We start from the raw sequence: 15,168 nt of genomic DNA on the forward strand, positions 1-15,168 counted from the left end.
AGAAAGCCAAGCACCCAGCAGCAGCATGGGAAGCCCCCTAGAATACCACAAAATCATGCTAGGATAACACCTGCACAAACCCACAGAGCCCAAACCAGGCTGAGCGCACGCTGCCACCAATGTAGAATGGGAAAACACCAAACACCAAGACACCATAAAACCCATGCACACTCCCCCAAAGACTCAACTCCCCACCCAAACCGCCAAACCCGTATTATCATCCGCAATGAAAAAGACAGCTTCATATCTGTAACTAATTTTAAATAGAAGCATCCGCACCAGCAATCTTGAGTTTGCTTTCAAAATTATCAACAGTCTCTGCTGCCCTCTGTTCTTCAGGCAGGCTGTTTCAGAGATGTGGACAATAGTAATGGTGTGAAAGTAACAGGATGCCTCACAATGGAGTTTTGTTCTGATTGTAGGAATGATTAAAAGGTTCTAGAGGGTTCATAGGCTAATGGCAAATCTGATAAATAGGCCAAGACCAATAAATCAAATCAAATCAAATCAAATCAATCAAATCAATTTTATTTATATAGCTCAAATCACAATCACATTGCCTCAATGGTTTTTACAATCTGTACAGTGAACGGCATCCTCTGTCCTTAGACCCTGGATTCGAGTGAGAAAAAACTTGCCATGTTGATGGAAAAAAAAACTTTTAACAGAGGAAAAAATAAATAAAGAAGATGGAAGAAACCTCAGGAAGAGCCTCAGAGGAGGGATCCCTCTCCCAGGATGGACAGACATGCAATAGATGTTGCATGTACAGAAAAGAGCAACAAATCACAGTTTAGAAGTTGCATTGACAGACTATCTGATACAAATCATAATATATGTAAAGTGTGTGGATCCAGGAGACGACTGAGCAGGCCTAAGCATCGCCAAGTGGTGCCCGAGCCACATGACCTCCCCTCCACTGTGGTGACCTGGAAGAGGGCAGGCCACACAATATAATTAGCAGTAAAACAGAAAAGATGACAGTGAAGAGGCATCAAATTTTACAGAAATACAGATATAAGGAGATAGTAAAATAGAGGAGAGCAATTATCACTGATCATTGATTCAATGAATGAATAAAAGCTGGTTTATAATTATAAAAAAGTAAAATAATCTTAAAATTGATTCTGAAGCTCCCAGGTGGCCAATGCAGATATTTTAAAATTGATGTAATGTATGCTCTCTTTCTGGTCAGGTGCCAGAAAAGGTGCAGCTGAGTTCAAGTAATTCAAGTTGAGTGAACTCTTTTTTTAGGGAGACCAAAAAGTAAAATTACAGTAGTCAATTCTGCATGTAATAAAAGCATATATTCATGTCTGTGTTGACTTGAGACAGACATGCCCACACTCTGGCCATGTTCTTTAGATGATAAAAGGCAGTCTTAGTTATGTTTCTTATGTGACGTTCAAAGCTCAGATCAGAATCCAAGATAACTCCTGGATTTTGAATTTGTTGAGAGGGGTTTAATACCAATGCTTGCAGGTTTTAGTACAAATTACCAAGACTTCAGTTTTGTCCTGATTGAGCTGTAGAAAATTTTCAGTCATCTTATCTATTGGTGCTGAGTCATCAGGAGACACGGTAATGTAAAAGTGTGTGTCATCAGCATAGCTATGGGAATTTATGCCATGCCTCTTGATGACATTTCCAAGTGGCAGCATGTAGGGATTTAAAAGTGTAGGTCCTAAAGTTAAATGCTAAGGAACACCACAGTTCATGTTGTAGCTCTTGGATGAACATTAATTTATACCCACTACAAAATATCAGTAAGATATGATTTGAACCAATCCAAATAGTACCAGAGAGGCCAATCAGGCTGCAAAGTCTTCCTAAAGGAATTGAGTGATCTACTGTATCAAAAGCTGCAGTTAAGACAAGTAGTACTTATACTGGACCTACGGTCGTTACCACCCTGACTAGTGCTGTTCCTCTGCTATGATTAGTCCAAACCAGATTTTTCAGAAATATTGTGGATCTTCATAAAATCCTTTAACTGATTAAAAACAAGCTCCTCTATAATTTTACTTAAAACTAGCAAATTGGATACTCGTTTGTAGTTATTCAGAAGTGAGGAGTCTAAGCAAGTACATTTGCTATTTACACAATGTGGGCGCTAGGCGTGAAAATGAGTACTGCATCGGTCTGAAAATAGCAATGACACTTGTGTTGGGCTGTGCGCCGCTTTGCGCCGAGCGCAAGATATGGCCCTAAATGTATATGACCTGACTTTCATAATGGGATCGTCTTGTAGTTACAGGCTTGATACTGCATTTCAACATTTGTAGGCATTACACCACTGGGTATGTGTAATGAGACCTCTGGACATCTCCAGCTGTGTTTGTGGTGACTTAAATGCAACTTAACTCCCATATTATCTCTCCTTTCTGAGTGTTTCCCTAAACAATCAGTGTATTATAACTGGACTAGACCAACATACTCTCTGTTCCTATGGATCAGAGGAATGCAAAATATATTGAGAGGAAACACAAAAGTAGTTTAGAAATGTCCCACTGTGACCGTTTGAGGGCGTTGTACGATTGCACCCACTGTACTGCATGCATATTTTATTGTCAAATGCATACATATTTGTAAATTAATTAATTGTTTCTAGAAGATTAATGAGCTGTCTGCAGCCCTTTGTTCTATAAATTAGAGCTGCAGCTGGGCAGATACTATTTTATGTATTTATTTATTTATTTATTACAAATGACTGGAAAAATGTTTTACGCCATGTCATGTCATGTCATCTCTTGTCATACAGGAACCTAAAAGCAATACTGTCTATGACTATGGGTCAAGAATAAGGAAATTAATAATGTGAAAGCAATGTAGTGTAAAGAATGAGAATGACCTATACCCTCCCTCCTCTCCTGCTCCAACCCGCAGATTTCTGGATTCTAAAGTGGTTGTTACAGATGGACTACAAAATACCTTTGACTAACGAGCATTTACAGTTTACACTGAAACAAGCACAAAGAGTACAACAGTACCATGGATTAGATCATACTGCTGTTTGTAACAAAAGTAGAAGCAGTAGCATCCAGTTTGCTAATGCTTTATTTTTAAAGTGCAACCTTTTTCTCTGTTTCCTGAAAATAACTGTTTGATTTAGGCTAAATTAAAGGTACATTACAGACCATGTTTTAAGAAAGTTATTTGAGTTTAGTAGCTGTTGATTTTTTTTTTCTGAGTAATTTTCTAGAAAGCTTTCTTTAAATCCAATTTTAAAAAAAAATTATTCATCATTTATGTCCTATCAGAAATTACTAATCAAATGTGTGCACATATTTGTAAAATGTATTTATATAGCTTTTGTTTGAATATCATTTCTTTAATTTCTCATTTGTTAACACACACATTTTACAGGTCCACCAATATTGTGGTACGTAGCAAGTAACATGTTTGAAAATAAAATTCTTTGAAATTACCTCTAAATTACTACAATAATTAACCTCAAAGTTTATTAAAATTTAACCAAATATTATTTGAAACGTATATTCTGCTGTCTTCCCATAAGCAGTTAATAAATAGCTTGTAATTTCTTTAATACATTTCCAGGAAACTTTCAAGTGCTTTCTGACCCTTCTGCTGATCATTCCATTTTAATTTCCCACAAGTTTGGGTGTAAGTTCCCTTCAGCAGGCCACTGCACTGAAGTGAGTTGTTGCATTAATTTCCAGCTAGCTTCTGCCCAACTTCTGCAGTTCAGTAAATTGAAGTACAAATTGTAATTAAAGTTCTATTTAAATTCTATTTATTCTATTTAAAGTCTATAACTTAAAGACATTACCAGCTATTTACCTGCTTCTTGGAAAATAGCAGAATATTACTTTTAAATAACGTTACATTTTGAGGTAATTATTGTGGTAATTAGGGAGTTATTTTAAAGTAATTTTAAACACTTGGTTATTACCAACTTCTTGCCATAAAATTTCCAGACCTGTAAAATGAAATCTCAGTTTTATCCATATCTGTTAATGAGTTTCTTTAGCCTTTGATCCCGTGTCCTCTGCTGCTGCTGTGACATACAAATCTGCACCACTACTGATGAATGTAACTTCTGACAGGGTTCAGACTTCACTTTCAATTTTTTGACAAGAAAAAATGACACAAACAAATATGCTTCAAAAATACATTTAGGTTTTGGCAAATGCATTTCCATGTGCCATCCAAATGAATTCTAGATATAGTGTGCATACATTCCCTCCTCTCTCTCTTTCCTTCATTTCTCACTCTTTTTCTCTCACTACATTTACATATTGTAAATCGACTCGGTAATCCATACTCTCTCCTGCTCTTCCCACTCTTGGAATCCACATTAACATGGATTGAAATTGTTTGTGGCATGTTTTTTATTTCATTTTGTTTTTTTCATGCTTATTTCTTATTCTAGATTTCTTCTTATACCTTTTTCCCTGCCAAATAAATCACTAGTCATGCTGCAAGCTATTTTCAGCAAATCTTTTATCAGTGGATAATATGTCAATAGGAAAATTATAAAATATTCATGGCCATTGTGCCCATAGCCTAAAAAGATGCCAATCCATACATCTGACTTTGGATGTAATGCTTTGATTCAGCCAACATGGTATCGATATTTCTCTGAATGTGAGCAGACCTGTGCTGCAGACTGATTTGTCGTGTGCTGTATTCCATGTTAATGACACTCTGTTTCTCCCGCCTCTGTCTCGGCTTGCAGACGGACGCCGCACTGATGTACGATGCTGTGCACGTGGTGGCCGTGGCTGTGCAGCAGTCTCAGCAGATCACTGTCAGCTCATTACAGTGCAACCGACACAAGCCCTGGCGCTTTGGGAACCGCTTCATGGCCCTCATCAAAGAGGTAGATGCTCCTTTACCTGCTACCTGTTACGTCTTCTTCCTCAACATACTGAGCACCTTCCCACAGAACACATATCCTCTCAGGAAAGCAGACAGAGACAGAATGTAAATTAGGCTGAGACTGTCAACAAGGAGGGGAATATAAATAAGTAAAATTACTTATCTAGGTTTATTCATATGAAATACATTTTATTGTCTGTGTACATACATATTCCCTAGAGGAGTGTAGCCATCTTGAGCCTGCTCTTTGAATTTCCGCCTAAATCACCCATGCAGAAACAAAAACACAACATTATCTAAATTTTTGGTAATTGCCTCACAGTTTGCTGCATTCGTTAAACTAGGACCGTTAATCCTGATCTCTCTCTATATGGAACGGCCGGGGATTAAGCGACCTATATTTAGGGCTCTCTAACCCTCTGTTTGCCTTTAGTTTGCAGAGATCATGAGAAGACTGCTAAAAAATAAACTGTGTGGCAGGTGTTGGATCCACATGTATATATTTATATATATATATATATATATATATATATATATATATATATATATATATATATATATATGTATATATATATATATATATATATATATATATATATATATATATATATATATATATATATATACATATATAAATATATAAATATATATATATATGAGAGGCATTATTTTACACTCATTTAAATTTCATTTTACTTCACTACTTGTTAGTTATAGATCCACGTTGTCATAAACATTCAAACCAACAGTGTCACTCATGCAATTGCACTTCCGTACTTGCGCTTGTAGTAGAAGTATTATAATCATTCCATAAACACCTTTCAGTTGTAAAATTAAATCAATACTTCCTCAGTCAGTTCTTTCTCACCATTACATTCCCCTCCCCCCGGAGCGCAGCGGAGAGGGACGGACTGTTTGGTAACTAACTGATCTAATTATTATCATCGATGGTAGAAATCCAAGATTACATCAAATAGCATTAAAGAATGAATACTGTGAATATATTTCACCAAGTAAGGTTTTAGTTTTCATGTGGTTGTTGTGTGTGAAATCGCTGCAGTGGACACGAATGTGCTGTCAGGTGCACGCTGTGCACTCTGTGCTGGAGACACTAGAGACAGTGCAGTTCCTGCACACACACTCTGCCTTCTCTCGTCAGCTCTCCTGGTACATCCTCACCACCTGCACATATGGATTGTAAAAATGATCAAAGCCTAAAAATAAAGCCAGTGACAGCTCTCGCACAATCGTTAAACTCTATATCCTCATTGTGAGTCCTGATCATAATGCAGGCCGAGTTCACCGTGACAAAACTTCAATAAATGAATAGTGTTCATGGATCAAACTTCCATTTTCAAATGACGGTCAGGGATACCACTGATTGTCGTGAATAATTTCGGCGTGTGAAGCAGTCCTTGTGATCACTGTAAACATATTGATGGATGCACGGACTTTCACTGTCCTCACACTGCTAAAGGACAACATGAATGGAAAAATTAATAAACAAGTGTTTTCTAACCTCCAACTCGGACACAAACATTTCTGTGCCAGAAATCAGCATTTTCTTCATCTTGCTTTTGGTCCTGGCTTTGATTCACTATATAGGACCATTGATGAGAGGGCTGATCCATGTGCACACATTTCCAGCTTGATTTGGGATTTATTAAAGGAAAATGTTGCACGCTCACACCCCCACTTCCAACATCTATGCTCTGCACAAAGTTACATGCCACTATCTTTGAAATACCCTCCACTAGTCCTGAGCGATATGGCTGAAATGTCTACCATGATAATGAAGTGTCATATAGGTCGATATATAGATAATTATCGACCTTTTTTAATCACCTGTGCTATTGTTATCATTTACAAAAGACCAGGTGAGAAAAAGGTCAAATTAAATGTCTTTACTTTACATTTAACCACTTAATCAATGCCCACAGGTTATAATTATGTTAATACAACAATGAAAATCACACAAATAAGTTAAAATACTGCCATAATGGTGAGCTGACCTGCCCTTTTTTGCACCCATAGTGCAATGGATGTGAAATTTGATAGCAAGCATTAATAGAAATCATTTGAAATGCATGCAAATAATTCAAATACAGCACATTCTTGTTTTGTCACTTTTGAACCCCTCATAGACTTGTTGAGGTCAGCTGACCCCTATTTCAGAACCACTTTGCTGGCTGAAGTGAAGTTTTTTGTATAACGCTTACCCTTAGTGCCTCTTTTTTAGAATCTTCAACTAGACCAAAACCTCCTTAAAAGCATCAGCCACCTATTTTGTGGCAGTTAAACCAAAGGGTCACTGTGCTGGTGTGTAATGGTGCTGGGTGCTTTCCCTGAGGTGCATAGGAATGTGCCCCACAGCAAAGCACCCAATTGAAATGTGACTTCTTTGAATCCAGTGACATGTTTCTCAGCCCCTCTAAAGTCAAGGTTACTCTGTGCCTGTGATAAAATAGTGTTCTCCACTTGATGTTCAAGCCTTTTACTGGTTCTGTCCAAAAGAAGCTTTTATGTTTCCTTTTGATTTGTAAATTTGCTTTTTCAAAAATATTTCCTTTTAGTAATTTTGGCTACAGCACTGACTTCATAGCTCTCAACTCAGCCTTTCATTATATACATGCTGTCCCAGGGCTTGCTTAGGACATGAACAAACAGACCTAACCTAGTTGTTAATGTTAATTGTTAATGTTAATTGTTAATTTCTCTTGTAAAATGTTGCCACAAAGACATGAAATCAAGTCTGATGGTATTATTAAATCAATACCTGCTCACAGCAGTGGTAGACTGACTTTTTGCAGGCTAATAACAATTCTGTTAATATATACCAATATAAAACTAATGATATTAAGGTGAAATTGAGCATATCAATTAGCTAAAAAAACAACACGAACAGCCCCTAGAGTCAGAGGTGGCCATTCTTTCTTTTCTTCAATTGAGATTTTGAGGTAATGGTGGTGCTACACAGATATGGGTTGACAAAAACATTAGGAACTGATATACTCCAAATGTCATGGAAACCAGTCATGTAGTTGTTGACATACCACTTATTGAATGCAAAGCAGGCAAGTAAAAAAAGGTTTGGTCTTATGGTGTAAAAGGAAAGTTCAGTGGGTCACCAATATACATCAGATTTATCCACTGAGAATAATGAATGTCCACATGGAGGCTGGTCATTTGTTCTGATTGTAATGTGCAAAAAGTTACATTTTGTCCTGACAATGGCAATATTCCTAAATTAATGTGGGAAATAGTTCTCTTACATATTGGACAGAGAGTGGGAAAAACTCTGAGTTGAATTTTTGCCTATGGACCCCGGACAGAAACTGGATTGTTCAAAATGGAAAGGGTTAATCCTCTGAGGAGTATAAATGTGCTAATTAAGTTTCATGGCCATTGATATTTTTAGTTTACAATTTCAAAATCTTGACCTGACATGGATAAAGTTTCACCAATTGCAATTTTCTTGGTTGATTCAGATTTCCATTTTTTAAAAGTCTGACCTGACTATTAAATAACTCTTAACATCTTATCGAAAACTGTGCCAGATTACAGGACCTTCTCTCCATCTCACTCACACAAATCTCAAAATAAAGTGCTCTGTTAGCTGACTGCTAAGCATTTACACAGTGTATTACAGCATATCCAGGACTCCAATTGTAAAAGTGACAAACAGAAAGAGTCTGTATGTAATGTGCTGCAGTGAGTGAGTGAGTGAGTGGGAATAAAAAGTTATGATTTAGACAATGGAGCCTCTGTTTTTTTATATTATAAAAGCGTAATTCCTAAACTTCAGCCACTATGTTTTACTTTCCCACTTTTGCTCCGTGTCTGTGTGGAACCGCTCCTGCGGGGAAACACACAGGCAGTAGAGGAGAGGAGAAAGATGCTACGAGAAATGTAGAAAAGACTCTCATATAAATTAGGTGAATATTTAGGTAAAATATTTTGTTTCTTTCTTTCTTTCAGTTTGGACTGGCACAGGGGTAGTGGGTGGCATATGTGGAAATGGTTATGTCTGTCAGCGTAGGTCATGGCCGATCATGCTAAAAAACAGCTGATTCCGGTCTCTGGCCGATCAATCGGTGCATCTCTAGTCATGTATGTTCCTGCTGTTGCGTGATGTTAAGACACCAAAATTTGCAGGAATCCTCCTCTGGGGACTATAAATATCCATACTAGATTTCCAGGCAAAATGCAGCGGATAAAATGATAATATAATGACTGTCTGTGGATAAGAAAGAAATCCACATATCGTTAGCTTGCCTCAACAGTTGATAGATATGCCTCCCCTCATCCTCGGTGATTGTCATTCATAATAATTCTCCATTGGAGCAACATATCCTTGTTCCTGTGAACAGCACTGGTATCAATGGAGAGACATTCAGACTCTGAGTCAAAGTAGTATGACAAATGCTTTCCAGCACAGTTGTCTGTACTGAGTGAGTAACTTCCAGATCTGTGACTCCCACTCATCTGACTAAAGATAGGCCCTGAAGTCCCCGGCTTCCAGTCAGAGCAGCATTGTGATGATTTGCTGTACCTGAGAAAAAAGCCTTTCCTGCTCTGAGCCACTTTCATGCTACATTGTATCCCATCACACCCCTAAATATCTGTAAAGATTGGGTAATTGCCTTCCCACTGTTACAAATGCAGCCCCACAGACTGTGTAGGCACCTTGATGCCAGAGAAGACTGTACAGAAAGAAACAGTGTGTGGAAGAGGGAGAAACTGAAAGAGTGTGTTTGTTCACACTCTTTGACTGTTTCCCCTCAAACACTGCAATCAAAAAGATATTTGAAAGCCGAGTGGCAGACTTGATGCTGATGGTTGGATGTTTTCTCTGATATTCTCTGTGTCTCTGCATCTCTCTCTCATTAGGCCCACTGGGATGGCCTGACGGGGAGAATCACTTTCAACCGGACCAACGGCTTGAGGACAGACTTTGACCTCGATGTCATCAGTCTGAAGGAGGAGGGGCTTGAGAAGGTTTGTGTGTATGTGTGTGTGTGTGTGTGCCCTTATGAGCGACAACGTGATGATGAGATAGAACACATTAAATCAATGTGTGAATGTAGCAGTGATTCTTCAAAGATCAACACACAACACTATGCCATAATACCTCATTCACATGTAGGTATACATGCGTTGTATCCTTTCTGGTCATGGGAGGCTTTCTGGTCATAGCCAGAGAGGTCAAACAGTGATGGAGAAAAGTGGCTGTGTATTGCAAAGAATTGATGATTCAATCTGTGACTCATGTGTTTACTTTCTTTCCAAGATGGGAAGGTCGATATCAGCCTCATGTTTGTGTGTTCAGCACAGAGCTAGAGTCAGGACACGGTTTGCCAACCATCTCATAAAGACTGGAAGTAGGAAGAAACAGCTGACCTGGTTCTGTCCAATGTTCAAAAATACTTGTACCACCAATTCTACTGACTCCTTTGTCAGTCTCTACAACAAAAAGAATGTAAATGTTTCATTCTATAACCAACAGCTGGGTGAAGTGACTGTGCACAGCTTTCTGTCCAAGTCTGATTGTCAGAGTGAGGTTGCCAGCTTTGGTACCAACATGCCTGTACAGAGACCAGAAGTTTGTGCATTAAATAAATTAGATACATTGTCTGAATTCATGAGCTTTAGAGGTTTTGGTAGCTATAATGTATGTGTGAACTTTAGACGGAGCCATGCTAGATGCTTCTAAGATAGCTCCAAACATGTGATTGGTATGTATCTCACTCCAGGGATGAAAGCAAAAGAAGGCATTAGTTGAACTATTCCTTTAACTTTGTACTAGCATCTGATTGTTAATTGTTAATGAACTACCTAAGCAAGTGTTTCCAGAGGACACTAAAAAGTACTGAACACAGCTTGGACACGCTAGCTGTTGCTACAGTTTGTGATATGTTGCTGCACATGTGTCGACAAATTTATAAAGATAGTTTTCTAATCTGCTGGTGCTTTGTCTAATTGCATGTTTTTTAAAACCCTTTTATGCAGAATTTGAAAAGTGGCTCATCCCAGTGAGGGCAATACAATAGTTTGACCTGCCGACAGAAATAGACTGGAAACAAAATGCACGTAGTAGTTGCCTCTTACTCTTGTGTAGCCAGACATTAAGTAGTTTAACATAATGTGGTCCACAGTGTTCTTTTGGAGTGTTCAGGAACCCCCTTTTTTCATAAAAGGACTTTGAATTGACATTCAAATTGACCCCAAAACAAACTAAAAAAGGCCTTAGTGTACTGGTGTTTTACAGCACTCAGTAATTAGACTTTGCCACCAGAAAAAAAGAGTCCTCACTGCTAAAGGCTAAATACTACAGTGATCTTATAGTGGACCGGAATGGAAGAGAATATACCTGACTCTTTCAATCCATGTAGAGAGAACAAGCACAAATTTTTTGAACGCAGAATGCACAAAAGGAAAATTATTTTCCATTTTAAAAGAAAAAACCCACAAAACTTGGAGACTGACATTACCATTATCTAGTGAGAGTGGAGCCTGTTGAGACTTTAGATGCTTAAACAGCTCCTTTCACTCAGTGAACATAGAGCCAAGTAAGCTGTGGTCACAGCAGTTTGTTTATGACAAGACTCCATTACTTTTAAGAGCATACAGCATTGGCCCCAAATCCCCAAATTATTGTTTAGGAAATTAGCAGAGTTTGTTTACACTAGCTGCGTTTCCATTCACGCATTTTTATAGTTTCAATTTACACATAAAAACCTGATTAGAACCAACAAAAATAGGTTATTAGGTTTTAACACTTGGCTGAGATGGGATAGTTGGTGTGTTGATAAAGGCAGAATGTACAATAGAAACTCAATTAAACATCCACTGAAGAGACGGAAAATAACTGCAGACTAAAACATATATATCATATATATCATATGTACATCATATTTTTCACTTGATTGGCACTCATTTAATTATGATGTCTTGTTGCATCCTCTTCTTCTGCAATGGTTTGAATGGCTGGAGAATTTGTGCCACCTGCTGCTCATCTCGATGAACCAACTCCTAATTACCCAGCCCGTTCTTACTCCCCACACCTCAAATGCAGCAGCCTGGTCAGTGGCCCAATGCTAAGTTTGTACATTGTACCTACCCCTCTTGCATCCCTTATTGAGCCTGATTGATAATAGGTATCCCTGCCCACCTTATCCAATCAGGAATGAGAATTCCATAACGAGGCTGTCCTGTCTGCTCGTGAACATACAGAGAGCAGGACTCTCCTATTTCCTGCTATGTGTGGCAATTCCCACTCCACTGTGGTGACATCAAGTTGAGGAAGGGGATTGCTAACTGTCATAGGGGCAATAAGCTGGATAAAATGATGACAGCGCTTACAGCAGCTTTAAGTTACGTTACGCAAGTAAGTTAACATACGTAATTGAATTAAATAGTATTTTATTTTATTTTATAAAATGCCTTTATTATCATTGCACAGCAGTAAAACAAAATTAGTGCATCCACTGGGTGGCACATAAAAACAGAATAAATAGACCTGCTGTCCAACACAGTAATAGAGCAAAGCTGCTGCGTCCATTTGCACCGCTATCTGTAATTAGCATAGCTGATGCTATGTTAATGACTTACATACTTGCATCACTTACATTATGTGATGTGATATACAGTGCCTTGCAAAAGTATTCACCCCCCTTGGCATTTTTCGTGTTTTGTTGCCTCACAACCTGGAATTAACATGGATTGTTTGAGGATTTGCATCATTTAATTTACAGAACATGCCCACAACTTTGAAGACTTTTTTTTATTTTTTTTTATTGTGAAGCAAACAACAAATAGGACAAAATAACAGAAAAAGTCAATGTGCATAACTATTCACCCCCCTAAAGTCAATACTTTGTAGAGCCACCTTTTGCGGCAATCACAGCTCCAAGTCGCTTTGGATAAGTCTCTATGAGCTTGCCACATCTTACCACTGGGATTTTTGCCCATTCCTCCTTGCAAAACTGCTCCAGCTCCTTCAAGTTGGATGGTTTGCGCTTGTGAGCAGCAATCTTTAGGTCTGACCACAGATTTTCTATTGGATTGAGGTCTGGGCTTTGACTAGGCCATTCCAACACATTTACATGTTTCACCTTAAACCACTCAAGTGTTGCTTTAGCAGTGTGTTTGGGGTCATTGTCCTGCTGGAAGGTGAACCTCCGTCCTAGCCTCAAATCACGCACAGAGTGGTACAGGTTTTGCTCAAGAATATCCCTGTATTTAGCACCATCCATCTTTCCCTCAACTCTGACCAGTTTCCCAGTCCCGACTGCTGAAAAACATCCCCACAGCATGATGCTGCCACCACCATGTTTCACTGTTGGGATGGTGTTATTTGGGTGATGTGATGTGTTGGGTTTGCGCCAGACGTAGCGTTTTCTTTGATGGCCGAAAGGTTCAATTTTAGTCTTATCAGACCAGAGCACCTTCCTCCATACATTTTGGGAGTCTCCCACATGCCTTTTCGCAAACTCAAAATGTGCCATTTTGTTTTTTGCTGAAAGTAATGGCTTTCTTCTGGCCACTCTGCCATAAAGCCCAACTCTATGGAGTGTACGGCTTATTGTCGTCCTATGTACAGATACTCCAGTCTCTGCTGTGGAACTCTGCAGCTCCTCCAGGGTTACCTTAGGTCGCTGTGCTGCCTCTCTGATTAATGCCCTCCTTGCCCGGTCCGTGAGCAAACCTGCCGTCTCTTGGCAGGTTTGCTGTTGTGCCATGTTCTTTCCATTTGGCTATGATAGATTTGATGGTGCTCCTGGGGATCATCAAAGATTTGGATATTTTTTTATAACCTAACCCTGACTTGTACTTCTCAACAACATTGTCTTACTTGTTTGGAGAGTTCCTTGGTCTTCATGGCAGTGTTTGGTTAGTGGTGCCTCTTGCTTAGGTGTTGCAGCCTCTGGGGTCTTTCAAAAAAGGTGTGTATATGTACTGACAGATCATGTGACACTTAGATTGCACACAGGTGGACATCATTTCACTAATTATGTGACTTCTGAAGGTAATTGGTTGCACCAGAGCTTTTTATGGGCTTCATAACAAAGGGGGTGAATACATATGCACATGCCAATTTTCATTTTTTTATTTCTAAAAAATAGTTGTATATAGTATGTATATATTTTTCTCATTTCACTTCACCAACTTAGACTATTGTGTTCTGATCCATCACATAAAATTCAGATTAAAAAAACATTGAACTAAAGGCTGTAATGTAACAATATAGGTAAAAAGCCAAGGGGGGTGAATACTTTTGCAAGTACCTGTACTGTACCTGAGGTAGGTTATGTGACATAAGTTACAAGACTGAATGTAGTCAATTTGACCCAATTTAAGATCTTTTCTTAAACCTAGCAAGTAGTTTTGGTGCCCAAACCGAACCAAACTGTTAATAACAGTCCAAAAGTCATAATAAGTTATAATATGTGAACTATTTGTCAGGAAGCTTTATTTTGAAAGTCTAACCAAATGTTGCATATTATGTATTATTGCTAATTTGACCGCAGAGCCTCTCACATGCAAAACTGAAACCAGAGGGGCAGGTAGAGCGTAAGGCCACCTACCAAGCTTCTGTATTGGACAAGTTGGGAGTGAGAATGTGTTGAATAACTGCTTCACTGTGATGGATGGAAACAAGCCCTCATTCACATTTTCATTCGCGATTTTTCTCAAAATTCATTTAAAATGTGTGATACATTTGGATGGGAACCTACTGCAGCTAGTGTCACACTCCACCGCACCATCACTATCTTTATCAGATCTGTTTGACTTATTATATTGCCGTTTCATGAACATTTTGACTTGGAAGTGACACCTAATCTGTTTTTCTATAAGAATTATAGAAATACAATTTTAATGTTAGGGCAAATTTTCATAGTTGTAAGTAGTACAGTACATTTAGATCAAACTCAGATCAGGACACAAAATGGGTCTGAGACACTTTTCAGACACATCTGACAGTCTGTCTTAATATAATACTATACATACAGTGTGTAGATTGAAAGAGTTATTTATGTCTGCATTATTCCCTCCATCTGTGTGAGCCCTTCAGAGGTCCCTTGCTAAAGTTCCAATCTTTTTTAGTGTGACATAGCATGATAGTGTGTCCCTCGACAGTGTTTTCTTACTGAGCGATGGTGGGGGATACTTCCTCTTTGTTGCCGCATCTGGCTCACTATTCAGAAAAGGAGATTTTGCCTCCTTTTTTTGTGAATTTGTCTACTGGAAGGTTTTTTGCAGGCCAGTGTCCTTTAACACAAATGGCAAGTGACAAGTAACAGTAGAGATGTTAGATCCAGCTAG

General features: G+C 38.5%; 1 protein-coding gene across 3 annotated transcripts in view; it reads left to right on the forward strand.

Annotated features, from left to right (window-relative positions):
- Positions 1-15,168, forward strand: part of grik2 (glutamate receptor, ionotropic, kainate 2) — a 301,017-nt gene that overhangs the window by 175,384 nt on the left and 110,465 nt on the right. For all 3 annotated transcript variants that reach the window (XM_073486919.1, XM_073486920.1, XM_073486921.1), the window contains exons 7-8: positions 4,700-4,843; positions 9,733-9,840. In XM_073486919.1, the coding sequence (XP_073343020.1) occupies positions 4,700-4,843; positions 9,733-9,840 (252 nt within the window). The remainder of the gene's footprint in view (positions 1-4,699; positions 4,844-9,732; positions 9,841-15,168) is intronic.

This window comes from Pagrus major, chromosome 18 (genome assembly GCF_040436345.1).
Source record: "Pagrus major chromosome 18, Pma_NU_1.0".
Classification (NCBI taxonomy): domain Eukaryota; kingdom Metazoa; phylum Chordata; class Actinopteri; order Spariformes; family Sparidae; genus Pagrus; species Pagrus major.